Consider the following 15,547-nt stretch of genomic DNA (forward strand, 5'->3'; position numbering starts at 1 on the left):
ATCTTCTGGCTTCCCTGGGCCACACTGGAAGAAGAATTGTCTTGGGCCACACATAAAATACACTAATGTTGGCCAGGCGCAGTGGCTCACGCCTGTAATCTCAGCACTTTGGGAGGCCGAGGTGGGCAGATCACTTAAGGTCAGGAGTTTGAGACCAGCCTGGCCAACAGGGAGAAACCCCGTCTGTACTAAAATACAAAAATTAGCCGGGTGTGGTGGCAGGCGCCTGTAATCCCAGCTACTCGGGAAGCTGAGGCAGGAGAATCACTCGAACCCAGGGGGCAGAGGTTGCAGTGAGCCAAGATAGTGCCACTGAACTCCAGCCTGGGCTATAGAGTGAGATTCCATCTCAAACAAAAACAAAACAAAACAAAAAAAAAACACTAACAATAGCTGATGAGCTTAAAAAAAAAACTCAAAAAATCTCATAACGTTTTAAGAAAGTTTACGGGTTTGCGACGCATTCAAAGTCATCGTGGGCCATGGGTTGGAGAAGCTTGGCATATAGGATCCTAAGGACTCAACATGGAGGAAAACAGTGAAAAGAAAAAGTAGCATGTGGTCAGATTGTTCCTTGTATATCACTTGTGTTACTGTTATTACCATGATGATGCTGGTTTCTTTTTTCTTCTTTTTCTTTTTCTGTAAATTTAGTTTGTATGGTCGTAGGACACTCTCACAGTAACTGGATACCCAAAGGATAACAGAAATAGTCTGAAAGGAAAAATTGCAAATTCACCAATAAGGATTACACTAAAAATATCTATCAGGAAATTAGAGGCAATGGATTCAATAAATTCTAACGCAGTTCTTCTATGTAAATCCCTTCAATTTCTCATGTGAATCTCCACTCTACTTTCTGCAATCACTCTACTGATCCAGGCCTTCATCATCTCCTGCTCAGAATACTACAATGGCCTAACTCTTCAGCATTTCTTCTGGCTCTCCTAGCTCAAAATCCATCCTCCACTTCACTCCAATTTTCTGTCACTTCCCTGAAGAAGTGGGGACTGATTAACATCCTTTTCACTCAGAGAAGAGTCCAAATTCCTAGGCATGGAATCCAAAGGTTCTTTACAATATGCCTCTCCCCTCACATCTCTCCAAGCAGGTAAGATACCACCTTACCTGCAAATCTTAACTTACATATGTATGGCAAAATCTACCCAGTTGATCAGTACATATCCTGCACTGTATCAAATTAGCTGTTTATATGTCTTCTCCTATACTACAGTGTGTGCATGTACATATATGTCCGCTTATTACTCATTCACTTAATAAAAATCTCTTAGGCACTTACAGTTTGCCAATCACCAGAACAGTGTACACTCCCCACACAGAGTAGTAAGGGGAGAACAGTCAACAAATATGTGACAGAAATAAAAGAAAAGATAATAGATTATGAGTGTTTGCAATCTTCCTTCTCTTCTCTCTGGCAAAAAAAGAGGAGGGAGTTTTGCTGTATCAGTTGCTGGACACTATCACAATGCATAATATCTTAGCAATTAATAAATGACAACAAATAAAAGAAGCTGGAGGAATTAAACTACATAATAAAGAGTGAGTCAGAAAGGAGAATGAAAACAGCTAGATTTGAGGTGAATCTGGGGAAGTTTAGAGATGAGTACAGCAAATTTCAAGAAGTTTTACCTAAGTATTATGAATGAAATCATCTTAGAATTCTTGGAAGAAATTGGTTTAGAAAATGATTTAAATTGCTTTTCAATTAACAAAAACAGGGATGGAGGGTTAAGTTGCAGGTATAAGGTGCCTATTACCTGTTCACTGTTGAAAAATGAATCCTGTAGACCATTAAGAACAACAATGTCTTTTAGGAAGAGAACAAAAACTTACCTCAACAAAGAAAACTAGATTTTCTAAAAGAGTAGGATGTGTTTTCAAGTTACCGTCTTTAACTTCTAAGAGGTCACCTTTACATTTACTGAAGACATCTGAAAACAAAAAACATTTTAGTTTTATTCAGCTTTTGTTTCAATGCTATTTTAAGGAACACAACACACAAATAAAGAATAAGCAAATAAAAATTTAATTTAGAAAGCTATTTGTTTTTCATTTTCCATAATGAACCAAACTCCAAAGGACAGACTATCCATTTTAAGTTCTTTAAAAAGCCATGCTGTTGCTCTATACTCTTCAAAATATAAAAGGTAGCCTTAAAAATTATACATTCTAGGGTCTAAACACCAGCGAAGCCTTTTCAGATAGGCCATCAGCACAATAAGACTAAGACTCTAAGTGAATGATTCAGAGGACTTATGCCATTATGGACTGAAAGACCAAAAAAGTACATTGTAGAAATGCATCTTCATAACAGATAATAAATTTTATTATCATAATCTTAATCATTTTCAGACATTCTTCACCTGGACAATAAAATATAAGACCGAGCCAGGTTTGGTGGTGCACGCCAGTAGTCCCAGCTACTCAGGAGGCTGAGGTAGAAGGATTGCTTCAGCCAAGGAGTTAGAGTCCATCCTGAGCAACATAACAAGACCTCATTTCTTGGGGGGGGAAAAAAAAATCATTTAGGGTCCTAAAAAGACACTTTTTTTTTTTTTTGAGATGGAGTCTCGCTCTGTCACCCAGGCTGAAGTGTAGTGGCGCTATCTCAGCTCACTGCAAGCTCCAACTCCCAGGTTCATGCCATTCTCCTGCCTCAGCCTCCCGAGTAGCTGGGACTACAGGAGCCCGCCACCACACCCGGCTAATTTTTTTGTATTTTTAGTACAGACAGGGTTTCACCGTGTTAGCCAGTATGGTCTCGATCTCCTGACCTCGTGATCTGCCCACCTCAGCCTCCGAAAGTGCTGGGATTACAGGCCGTGAGTCACCATGCCCGGCCAGAAAGACTCTTATAGATACAAGATGCATATATGTGCCCTTTAACAATTCTATTAAATTATTGGGAATTTAACAATTTAATAATTCTATTAAATTCTTGGGAATTTAATCCCAAGGAAGGACTCAAATAATACCCTAACAATTTGTCCCAAGATATTCATTTCAGCATCAGTAGAAGAAATAACTCATATACATAATATGTCACCAATTGCGAGAACATAAAAAATGTTAATACAATACTATAGAATATTATGCAGTCTTGAAAATAAATGGGGTATATATAACTGACATGGAAAGGTATCCAAAATAACAAAAAAATTAAAGTCAAAAAAGCATGGATTACACCATTTCCTATGTTTAAAGATTACTTTTTATCTGTATTTTCATTCACACACATATGTGTTTAGGTGGCATCTAGGAGTATTGACTCCAAAGTGTTAAAACTACTTACTTATCTCTGGGTGATTGGGCTTGGGAATAGGGGAAAGAACTTCCAAGCTATTGCCATACAACCAGATACAAATAGAGGAATCTACAGTAGGAAAACTTACCTTTTAACTGGTCTAGTAAAGACTTAAAACTATTTTCTATTCGTTCCTGAATCTCCATTGTATCCTCTAAAATTGAAAAACAAAAAATGAAAAACTTTCGATTCTATTTTTAGTAAGATAAAGAAGCAAGATAAATACCTGCAAGAAGTTCATGGGCAAGGACATTTTCTTTTCTCTACAGACCCTTATGCATTTTTCATTATTTTGAGACAAAAAGAAAATGATAATGAAAGGAAAAGGAAGAATAAAAAGAAAGGCACTAATTACCTTTTTGCCAAAGGTACTACCTAAAATTCCTTAAGAGAGCTTAAAATCTATGTGCTTCAAACACTCTAAATGGTAGGATCTACTAACCTTATGATTTAAAAAATAAATAAATAAAAGGAAAAGGTCTATGGAGTATTTGTGATTTTCACTGAGAGCTTACAAAAAAAATCTCTTCTCTACAAAGTTTAGTGCTTCTTTTTTTTTTTTTCTTTTTTTGAGACAAAGTCTCGCTCTATCATCCAGGCTGGAGTGCAGTGGTGCCATCTCGGCTCACTGCAACCTCTGCTTCCCTGGTTCAAGCGATTCTCCTGCCTCAACCTCTGGAGTAGATAAGACTACAGGCGCCCGCCACCTTGCCTCGCTAATTTCTGTATTTTTAGTAGACACGGGCTTTTGCCATGTTGGCCAGGCTGGTCTCGAATTCCTGACCTCAGGTGATCCGCCTGCCTTGGCCACCCAAAGTGCTGGGATTACAGGCGTGAGCCACTGCGCCCAGCCTACTGCTTCATTTTTAAAATCCAACAGCCTTTCAACAAATGAAGAATTTCTTCAACTTTTGAACCTAACAAGTGATTTTAAATATGGAATGGACTTAAGCTTCTAAAACATTACTTTGTAACCTACGACTGTACCCTCTCATACACTACACACCACACATTTGCAGAACAGCTTCCAGGTTCCATGTACTCTAAAATTTTCCAGATGTGAGGTTATAGACATTTTATTACGTGTACTACATTTTCTATGACAAAGACCCTATAAACACACAGTGTACACTTACCTAAACCACTGGTATCCAGCTCATAAATATCATTGACAAGATAAAAACAGCTTATCTGGCACTGAGAACAGCCAGAATTAAAGAATCCACCCATTCTGGTAGGTACAGGACCAAGGAAAGGATACTGGAAAAAAGGGAGAAAAATAATGCTCTTTTAAATCCATCTAAATGCATACAAAATAAGAAAATCAGGTAACTAGTAGATAAAAACCTGTCTCAGCGGTTCAGCTAAAAGCCACTAATCAGCAAACTAATAAATGAATCATTACAGTAAAAACAGAACATTTATATTAATTTGTTGCTAGCTATTAAAAACTTAACACCACAAAAAGTTATTTTGCTTTCTCCCTCACTAGTCTGGATATTGAGGAAGCCTCTGCAATTCCCTCTGAGTCTAAAATATTCCTCTTTCTCCTGCAGAAGCCATAAACTGGGACAAAACAATTCCTTACTACTCACCCACCCCAAACTCCTGTTTATAAAACAGTCATAAATATAATTATTGCAACTTTGATGGTAAATACGTATTGATGGTACCTGAATATCCTTCTCAATAAATCGCTTTCCTGTCTCCAGGGTTGCCTCCAGCTGTTGAAGGAGCAAACGAAGAATATCAATCCGGGAGGATACCCCATTCTCGGCAGTCTTCTCCGAGTTCTTTGGCTCCACAGGGTGGTTGAGACTTGGAAGTCCACTTATCAGCCTCAATGTTAAGGATCGGATTCTTAACCACAAGGTCTCCTCCTCTAAGGAAAGTTTCTTATGTTCTTCAGAAACGTCCCTTAAACAGAAACATCCCCAAATTATCTAACTTATTCAATATTCAATCCATTGCTTTCAATTTTTTTTTTTTTTTTTTTTTTGAGACAGAGTCTTGCTCTGTCGTCTAGGCTGGAGTGCAGTGGCACTATCTCTGCTCACTGCAAGCTCTGCCTCCCGGGTTCATGCCATTCTCCTGCCTCAGCCTCCCAAGTAGCTGGGACTACAGGCGCCTGCCACCACGCCCGGCTAATTTTTTTTTTGTATTTTTAGTAGAGACGGGGTTTCACCGTGTTAGCCAGGATGGTCTTGATCTCCTGACCTCGTGATCTGCCTGCCTTGGCCTCCCAAAATGCTGGGATTACAGGCGTCAGCTACCGCGCCTGGCCTCAAATCATTTAAAGTTAACTTTCACCAGTTAAGATGGCTTTGAATGATTCCAGCTTTCATTTACTAGCTGAATGACCTAAGACAAGCCAAAATGTTCTCAAACCCCATTTCACTATCAATAAAATGGGAATGATAACCTATTTAACAGGTCATTTTTAGCTGGGCACGGTGCCTCACGCCTGTTATCCCAGCACTTTGGAAGGCCGAGGTGGGCAGATCACGAGGTCAGGAGATCGAGATCATCCTGACTAATACGGTGAAACCCCGTCTCTACTAAAAATACAAAAAATTAGCCAGGCATGGTGGTGGGCGCCTGTAGTCCCAGCTACTCGGGAGGCTGAGACAGGAGAATGGCATGAACCAGGGAGGCGGAGCTTGCAGTGAGCCAAGATTGCACCACTGCACTCCAGCCTGGGCGACAGAGCAAGACTCCATCTCAAAACAAAACAAAACAAAACAAAAAAAACAGGTCATTTTCCTTATAAGTGACACTTTGTTCTCTGATTATAAAAATAAAACATGAGGACAGGTGTGGTGGCTCACACCTGTAATCCCAGCACTTTGGGAAGCTGAGGTGAGAGACTGCTTGAGGCCAGGAGTTGGAGAACAGCCTGGTAAACATAGCAAGACCCAGTCTCTAAAAAAAAACAAAAAATACAAAAAATTGGCTAGACGTGGTGGCACACACCTGTAGTCCCAGCTACTAGGGAGGCTGAGATTGGAGGATTGCTTGAGCCCAGGAGTTCAAGGCTGCAGTGAGATATGGTCACGCCACTGTACTCCAGCCTGGGTAAGATCCTGTCTCTAATAAAAATAATACACAACATAAAAAATTCAAATGATAGAAAAATGTAAAACGTAGAAAAGGTGCCCTGACAACCAATACCCACAGTATTATCAAGTTTGGTATAGATCTTTTTAGACTTTTGTAATGTGGATGTATAAAAGTCTAACTAAAAATAGCGGCTGTGGCCGGGTGCAGTGGCTAACGCCTGTAATCCCAGCACTTCGGGAGGCCGAGGCAGGCAGATCATGAGGTCAGGAGATCGAGACCATCCTGGCTAACACAGTAAAATCCCATCTCTATTAAAAATACAAAAAAAATTAGCCGGCCGTGGTGGCACACGCTTGCAGTCCCAGCTGAGGCTAAGGCAGGAGAATTGCTTGAACCCGGGAGGCGGAGGTTGCAGTGAGCCGAGATTGCGCCACCGCACTCCAGCCTGGACGACAGAGTGAGACTCCATCACAAAAAAAAAAAAAAAAATAGGGGCTGGTTGCGATAGCTCACACCTATAATCACAGCACTTTGAGTGGCCCAGATGGGGGGATCGACTGAGGTCATGAGTTTGAGATCAGCCTGGCCAACATGGCAAAACCCCGTCTCTACTAAAAATACAAAAATTAGCCGGGCGTGGTGGCAGGGGCCTGTAATCCCAGCTACTTGGGAGGCTGAGGCAGGAGAATCCCTTGAACCCAGGAGGTGGGGGTTGCAGTGAGCCGAGATCATGGGACTGCACTCTAGCCTGGGCGACAGAGACAGACTAGGTCTCAAAAATAAAAAGTAACTAAAAATAATACTTACACAACTTAACAATTTTAAACAAATTGGTTACAGTATGCAACAGAGGCTCCATCTAAAAAAAAAAGTAACTAAAAATAGTATGTATGCAACTTAAGTTTAAACAAATTGGTTACAGTAATTACATTATTTTGCAAACTTCATCTTTTTATGACAGTATGTGTAGAAAAGAGTTAACATAGCAGGCCTGCAGCTATTATCGTTAGAAAGGCCTACTTGCAAGGTTGGCCCTTGGCTGATGTCTGGGAACTTTGCACTCCAACTGTTCCCTAAAATGGTAAGAGTGGCTCGCTGTGCCTAGATTGTTTATATAAACCATGTTGTTTATGGTGAATACCTGCTTTCTTTCCACTCAGGATAGACAGAGTGTACCCACATAACAATGAAACCTTAAGCACCAAGTCTCTACTGGGTTTCCCTGGGCAGGAACATTCCACCTGTGTTACTGCATTTTTCCCTGCTGGAGAAAGGAGCATACTCAGTGTTTCCCCTCAGAGGAGGGAGAAAGCACCGGAAGTCTGAGTTCTCCAGACTGTGCCTGTTCCTTTTTCCCTTCCGGATTCTGTCATGTGTCCTTTCACTGTAATAAACCTTAGCCGTTGAGTGCAACTATATGCTCAGCCCTGTGAATCCTTCTGGGACTCAACAATCCTAAATCACTGAATGTGGCCTTGGCAACCCACAAATCACAGAATTTTCAGAACTACCTCATATACACTTCTTAGCATGTTTCTGCATTTATTTCCTTAGGTTCTACTTTCCTAGAAGCAGATCTGCCAAATTAAATGGTATGTGGCATTTTAAATCTTGATACATATCACTACAACTCCCTATAGGAAGATTGAATAAAATTTATCCCTGTGTAAATGCATAAGTATTTACCACACAGCCTTGCTGACGACAAGTATTCATCTTTTTTGCTAGAAACAAAATCTTTATTGCTGTAAGATGTGTTTCTTTGCCCAATTTCTTATTTTCTTATTGACTTATTAAGAGTTCTCTCTATATATGAAGGATACTTGTATGAAGAAATTTACTACAAACCTTTAGAACTTAACAAATTTATCATTTCTATTTACAGAAGTTAAATCCTTTATGTTTCCAGATTTGGTATAATACTAGGAAAGGCTTTCCTCACCTATTTAAAAATATTTTCTATATTTTCTTCTAGAATTTCTAAGGAATCTAGAATTTAGCATACAGTCTTCAATCGATCTGGAATTCTCATACATGCTGTGAAGTAGATCTAACTTTTAGATTAACCAGCAGTCCCAGCATAGGGGTGAGCTACACTTTCTTCATTTGGCTTACCTATATTTTCTGATCCCTACAACAAACACATGTTATTTTATATTTGTGTAAAGTGAAGTTTGTTTTTTTTAATTTTAGATTCATCCTAATTCTTTTTTTTTTTTTTTTGAGATGGAGTTTTGCTCTTGTTGCCCAGGCTGGAGTGTAATGGTGCGATCTCAGCTCACTGCAACCTCTGCTCCCTGGGTTCAAACAATTCTCCTGCCTCAGCTTCCCGAATAGCTGGGATTACAGGCACATGCCACCACGCCCAGGTAATTTTTGTATTTTTAGTAGAGATAGGGTTTCACCATGTTGGCCAGGATGGTCTCGAACTCCAGACCTCAAGTGATCCACCGGCCTCGGCCTCCCAAAGTGCTGCAATTACAGGCCTGAGCCACCATGCCCAGCCTAACCTAATTCTTTAAAAATAAATTGCTTCACCCAGGAGTTCGAAGCTGCAGTGAGCTATGATCTTGGTCTCTTTAAAAAAACAAAAAACAAACAAAAACTTTAAAAATTGCTTGGGGTTAAATTCCAGTTACCTGTCTTTTGGATCCCAGCTGAAAAAAACATTTAAGTCTCTGTTGTCTCGCAAATCTTCCCATGGAATGTCATCTTCTTCTGGCCTAAGGTTCATTGACTTTATACTTTCTGCTAAACTGGTTGATCTGTGATAAAGAAAAATCCACATATTATTTTAATAGTAAAATAGCCAGAAAATATTATTAATCAGGACTTCCTGTTTTACTAGACAGGAAGGGAAAGAGGAAGGAAGGGCTCATAATAAGGTGAAATAGAACCAAGCGCAGATCAAACTGGCTTGCTACATGGCAAGAAAAAGGCTTCTGGAAGCCCACACAAAACAAAGGGGATCAGCATTAATTCCTGAAATCTCTTGATTTGTAGGGGAGGCGGAACCTTCGTAAGCACAATATGGACCAGGTATTGATGACCATGACCTAAATGGCTTCTGTAATGGTCTCAAGATGTTGCTGGCAGTACTCTATCATTCCCCATGACATGTACCAAGTTCTGTTTCCCCACTGTCTCTCTCCCTTTTTTCCCCCTATTTTACCTTAAGCCTGCTAATAACACCCATGAGCCCATTCCTTTATAGCTCTCATGCAATACTTACATATTTGCTTCAAGTAGAAGGTCTAACAGCATCCGTTCAGTACGGACTTGTGCAAAATGAAGAGAATTATTCAGCCTGTTCCTAAAAGCGATAAACTCTGGGATCTTCTCAAATGCACCATATTTGTAAGCTTGAATAATATATTCTGAGGTCTGAGAAGGAAAGACATCACCTTGGTATAAATAGTTCACAAGTCAGGTAATGTAAGCAAACCTTGCCAGCCAAAACAAAACACTCAAACTAAAATTAAGTTTTAAATCTAATCTTTAAAGGTCTTGGTCACCAAGTAGAATATTAGCTTTTTAAAATGTTTTTCTTCCTTCTTATACTTTAGACAAATGTCTCCTTTACTAATATTACTAATTGTAATAACCAGCTTCTGCCACCATCACATAAGCCTTCTCTTGGCAGTCATGTCTTTCAATTCAATAGGAACTGAGGTTTTGTTTTGCCACATCAGTCAAAAATTTGGTTAGTGCCATTCTGGAAGGGATGTTACTCCATGTTTTTCTGCATCTAAGATAAACTGTGTTTCATACAAAGGTTCCAAAAGCACCAGAATAATAGAACCACCTGCCCCCCCAACCCAAATAAAAACCACTCTCCTTCAGAAAAAGACAGGCTGCTCCTTGGTTTTGCTTATTTCTGAATACTGTATTAGAAACACAGGGCATATGAGCATTACGTCAGGATAGAAGTAAGACACCAAACAAAAGACCTATCAAAATTCATGTCATAATCTATTCTGAGGACAAAGACTTCTAGAACCAAGTTTCTTGTCCATCTACATTACGTAAGACCTCTGCTGGAAATTTCCTTAAACAAGTATGTGAAGGGAACATTCACCACATGTGCTTTAATTGTAGCTTAATACATATACAGAGATCAAACATTACAGAACAGAGGCAAGATAAAGAATTCTAAGCAGAAATTCTGGCACAATAGAAGAAAATCTCAGGGAAGAACATTTCATGGGTGTGGGTCTATGCCATCAGGATCAGAAGACAGGAGATTTCCCCTTTGGGCCAAGGAAACTATTATGCTCAAAGCTGATGTCTGCCCCCAGAAAAGATCCTTTCTAGAAAAAACAGTCTTTTTACACAGCCTCAGTTAATCAGCTCTGCCCCCATCTCCATTACGTCTGAATAATTTGCCCAGTAGGAAAATAGGCCAATAGTCAACAACATACCCTCTGATATACAGCCTTGCAGGGTTCATTTCAGGCCGCGGGATTGCGCCACGGGCGCTAATTCAACTGCATTCGATGCGGCTTTTAAACCCCCATGGGACACCTCGGCGAGCTGTTTGCCTGCAGTATCTGGAGAAATTAAAGACGGACGGACACAAGAAAATTAAAAAGATTACTTGTGATCCTGCAGGTTTCAAGAAGGACTACCTGAAAAAGCTCGAGTATACCTTCTAGCTTGATTAAAGGACAGTGATACACCCTATCAAGAGGAGGCCAGGATACTCTAAACACATATGCCTATCCTATGGCCCCTTGGCTTAGAAAACACAGCAAGGTTTACTACTATTAGCCCTTGTAATAGGAACTTACAGCTGGGGAAAAAAAAACAGCTGGTTAGGAACACATGATTCAGCAATTAATCAAAAAGAAAATATGACTTTAGTAATTCCAATCAAAGTTATAATTACAGTTCCAAAGTATGCTATGATTTAAGGAGGGAACCCAGCCTTACCAAGTGTAGAGGCAGCTTTAATTTCTAAGTGGTCCGTGGAACACCACTTTATTTAAAAAAAAAAAAAAAAAAAAAAAAGGCAATAGCTTTTCAAAGAGAAAAATAAGGGGCAACAAAGAGAGTATAGTCTTTAACAAACTAAGAAGGTAGTCACAGTTCTCTGGCTTATCTTTTTTAGATAGTCCTTCTGTAACACTGCAGTAAAGTACCACTGCAGAGCTAGACAAGGGCCTGGGATGCAACCACTAGGACCAAGGCTGTGGAAGTAGTACTACGTGAAGAAACAACCCCCTACTGGAACTGCAGGCAAAACTGAAAGCCACAGGCACTTTAAAGACTTTTGAATATCAAAGTATGTTGTCCGTACCTACTTTCTACTCATTTATGCACCAATGAGGCTATTTAGATCCCGAATGGATTCCTGAAATGAACCCTGGTCACTGTAAAAATTAGTGAAATATATGGACATAAAACCCCTGAATAATGACCTTTGTGAATACCTAGAGATTTTATTTTCTTTTATTTACTTTTTTTTTTTTGAGACAGAGTCTCACTCTATCATCCAAGAGTGACAGCTGGAGTGCAGTGGTATGATCTCAGCTCACTGCAACCTCCACCTCCCAGATTCAAGCAAGTCTCCTGACTCAGCCTCCCAAGTAGCTGGAATTACAGGCGCTCGCCAACACACCCAGATAATTTTTGTATAAAATAGAGATTTTAAAGGGAAATTTTAAAGAAGTAAAAACACGTAAGTGACTTTTAAAGATATGAAAATCTAGTGCTTATTTTCATATTTTAAAAAATCTATTCCAAAGTAAGATGACAACAGAAAATAACCTTTCTAGAAAGAAAATCCCTATGCAGACCTTCCAAATACAACTTTCAATCCCATAGCACAAAACATTACTAAGCAAAACACTAGATTTTCCATTTAAGTAAAAGTGTCCTGTCAAAGAGCTAGGTGGGAATTGAAATGCATCAGTCACCCAAGGAAAAAGCATCCGGGGATCCCAAAAACTACCAAGAATAAAAGATGCATAGTATAGAGCTCTGGATTTGAAGAGAGATATTTCTGATACTCTAAGCACAAGGTTGAACACACACAGTAAGACACTACAATCATAATCTTTCTTAGCCTTAGATTTCTTTAGGAAACAGTTCACACCACAGTCTCTATCTGGCACTCAACATTAAGGTCAAGCTACATGTTCCTAGCTGTACCATATTTTTCTTTTTTGGTGGGGGGACAGAGTCTCTCTCGTCACCCAGGCTGGAGTATAATGGTACAATCAGCTCACTGCAACCTCCACCTCCCGAGTCAAGCAATTCTCCTGCCTCAGCCTGCCGAGTAGCTGGGATTACAGGCACCTACCACCATGCCCGGCTAATTTTTGTATTTTTAGTAGAGATGGGGTTTCACCACGTTGGCCAGGCTGGTCTGGAACTCCTGACCTCAGGTGATCCACCCACCTCGGCCTCCCAGTGCTTGGATTACAAGCGTGAGCCACTGTGCCCAGCCTGTACTGTATTTTTCTTTTGCCTCTAGGACTCTTCAAGATTATCTCCTGTCAGCAGATTTAATAAGCTCTATCTTCTTAGCGGTAATCAAAATATATTTCAAGTGTCCTAGTCTCTGATCAATAAAATGCTATAATTTTATCAGGTTCAACATCACATACATTCAGATGAATTAGTCACTTTTGCCACACACAACCATCAGCAAAACATCAAACAAAGATACAAAAAAAACTCTGAGGATGACACATCCCCTCAAATTGCTCCTAGGGGTCTCCTTTGCCTATATTGCAACACTTTTGTAATTTTATTTTTAGATTTTCTTTCAAAACAACTCTTCAGACATAATATTTCTGGGAAAAAATTAAAGCCTAATTCTGATGTATATAAAGTAATGTGTCTTTATTGACCACATCTTCATGAGTAATACAGTTCTTCTAGAATGCTGGATGATTGAAAGCTAGAGGAAAACCAGCCACCGGGCTGGAATTAATCCCTGATTTACTCCCACTACCTCAAAGCTATTTGAGAAACAAACCTTTGAAAAGGAATCTTCAGTAAATCAAATGTTTCTTTCATCTCTCTTATAAATACAGAAATGAGGCCATAAATAATGAGACGAGGAAACCAATCCTTTTGATTTTTTGAGTTAGTGAAACCTCTTGAAAACAGGAGGGCAAGTACAGATACTTGAACACACAATGAAAATTCATAGGTTTATAGCTCATCCATGCTAGATTTTAGAAACCCAACATCCTAGAGATGACCTTCTGACCTCTAAGCCAGGCCAGCACACCTTCTGAGTAACATGCTCAGATGCTGATACTCATTTTCCTCTCTCCCTGATCAGATGCTGTGCCACAAAATGAGGTCTGAACGGAGATACCAATCACTGCAGAGGTAAGGGGGCCACTTTGGGGAGGGGATACAGGACTAAGAACCAACTAATGGTACACAGCTCATTATCTAAGCACAAGAGGCTGCTTTCCACCTGCTTAGAGCTGTCCTTTGCTACTCCAGCCCTCTAGGCCATTCCCTAAAACTTGTCAGAATGTAATTATCATAAACTGAGAACAAACCTATATCCCATGTTCAGAAATGCTTCTATTTAATACAATACACCCTTAAAGAATTAGATGGAAGACAGATTAGTCATCCTGTTACAGTAAAACAAAAGGGTTTAAAAAAAATCCTCACGAGTGTTTGCCAAGAAGAACCCCAGAAACTAGCTTCCTTGCTAGTTCCTTAATTGCTGGTAGACCATGAGAATGGAAAGCTATGGGCAGATAGCTGGCACAGCCAACTTCAGGCGATGAGGCTTAGAAGTCTGTGAAAACCAAGTAGGCAGTGACCACCCTGGAGACATTCCTTTTCTTCACATTCATTGTTGGGCAGTTTTTTATAATTGGTCAACTGAGTACAGACCGTATGGTTTTCCTACAAAAACTTCTGCTTAACCAACAAGTAGAGCCCAAGTCTGCTTGCAGTGAAAAATATGGTGCAAATCCCATCCTTTCATTATGGCACAGAGAAGCTCTATTTATTGCTACTTTAAAAAACATATTATTCACCTAGGTTTCTCGGAATGCCTTTTAATTTTCTAAGAAAATACAAGTACATTCACCTTTGGCAAAGAGCACAATGGACATACATTTCAGAGTTAAATAAAAGTAACAGAGAGCAGCTGCTATTGCAGGATGTTACACGGCATCCCAGGCTATGAACGCTTATGGACTGTTTCTTATACCCTTGGAAAAGTCTCTTAGAGATTAAAAGCCAGGTCTAAGAGGACTAACACTTCCTAGTCAGTAAATACCAGTTTTTAAATGCAACTTTCCAAGGATTCTATTAAACACGCCCATTCTAACAAACACAAATAACTCTCTACCTCTCCCTACCAGCCTTGGACAGTAAGCTTTGGTCTAAGGGCACTTGCTAGTTCAGCATGGTGCACCTTAACATGGGTACTTGTGACATGAGGTGACATGCTCCTCAATAGTGTGCAGTCAGCAGGCAAGATCACAGTTAAAAAATAGTTTTTCACTTACATCTTTCTGGTTGGAGTGAAAAAACCTGAGTGCGAAGTTACAGGATTGGGACGCAGCAGCATACTGACCTAGAGATTCAGCATATCGGGTCAAAAGATAACTAGATCAGAAGGAAAGAAGGAAAAAAAAAGACATGTTATACTTACTTACCTAGCTCAAGTAACAAATATTATGCTTCAAATTACTTGGCAAAAAAATAGCTAGGCATAAGAAAACACTAAAACATACTCCCACAGAAATGATCTAATTCACCAGTTAAAATTAAAAAAAAAAAAAAAAAGCCAAAAGTTAACTCAGTTTTGTGGGAGACCTAAAGTTCTGTACTAGGCTTTCTTACACTCTGATGATTAATGACACATAAAAGTTCTAACAGAACATAATGCTGTCTTCCTAAAACAGCACCACAGACAACAGAGAAAATGCCATTAAGTGATACTAGCATAATAATAAAGAGTAGTCTAAATACAAGTTCAAAATACAAATTCAAACTTTGTTGAGGTCAATAAATAAATTACATGTGTCAACTTCAACTGCAAAGCGGAAATGAACACTTCAAAATAATGTGTGCTAAGAATAAGGGTTCAAAGTATATAGGTGTTTGCTATCTCTGGGGAAAACTCTCTTACATTTCTAAATTGTGCAAATTTTCAAATTACCACAAAATGCT

General features: G+C 39.5%; 1 protein-coding gene across 7 annotated transcripts in view; it reads right to left on the bottom strand.

The window, feature by feature from the left end:
* Window positions 1-15,547, bottom strand: part of NAA25 (N-alpha-acetyltransferase 25, NatB auxiliary subunit) — an 82,577-nt gene that overhangs the window by 11,793 nt on the left and 55,237 nt on the right. For all 7 annotated transcript variants that reach the window (XM_509384.8, XM_063784982.1, XM_063784984.1 and 4 more), the window contains 8 exons: window positions 14,881-14,980; window positions 9,618-9,769; window positions 9,025-9,150; window positions 4,999-5,242; window positions 4,462-4,585; window positions 3,414-3,479; window positions 1,855-1,952; window positions 604-714 (listed from right to left, as the gene is read on the bottom strand). In XM_509384.8, coding sequence (XP_509384.2) covers window positions 604-714; window positions 1,855-1,952; window positions 3,414-3,479; window positions 4,462-4,585; window positions 4,999-5,242; window positions 9,025-9,150; window positions 9,618-9,769; window positions 14,881-14,980 — 1,021 coding nt within the window. The remainder of the gene's footprint in view (window positions 1-603; window positions 715-1,854; window positions 1,953-3,413; window positions 3,480-4,461; window positions 4,586-4,998; window positions 5,243-9,024; window positions 9,151-9,617; window positions 9,770-14,880; window positions 14,981-15,547) is intronic.

This window comes from Pan troglodytes, chromosome 10 (genome assembly GCF_028858775.2).
Source record: "Pan troglodytes isolate AG18354 chromosome 10, NHGRI_mPanTro3-v2.0_pri, whole genome shotgun sequence".
Taxonomy (NCBI): domain Eukaryota; kingdom Metazoa; phylum Chordata; class Mammalia; order Primates; family Hominidae; genus Pan; species Pan troglodytes.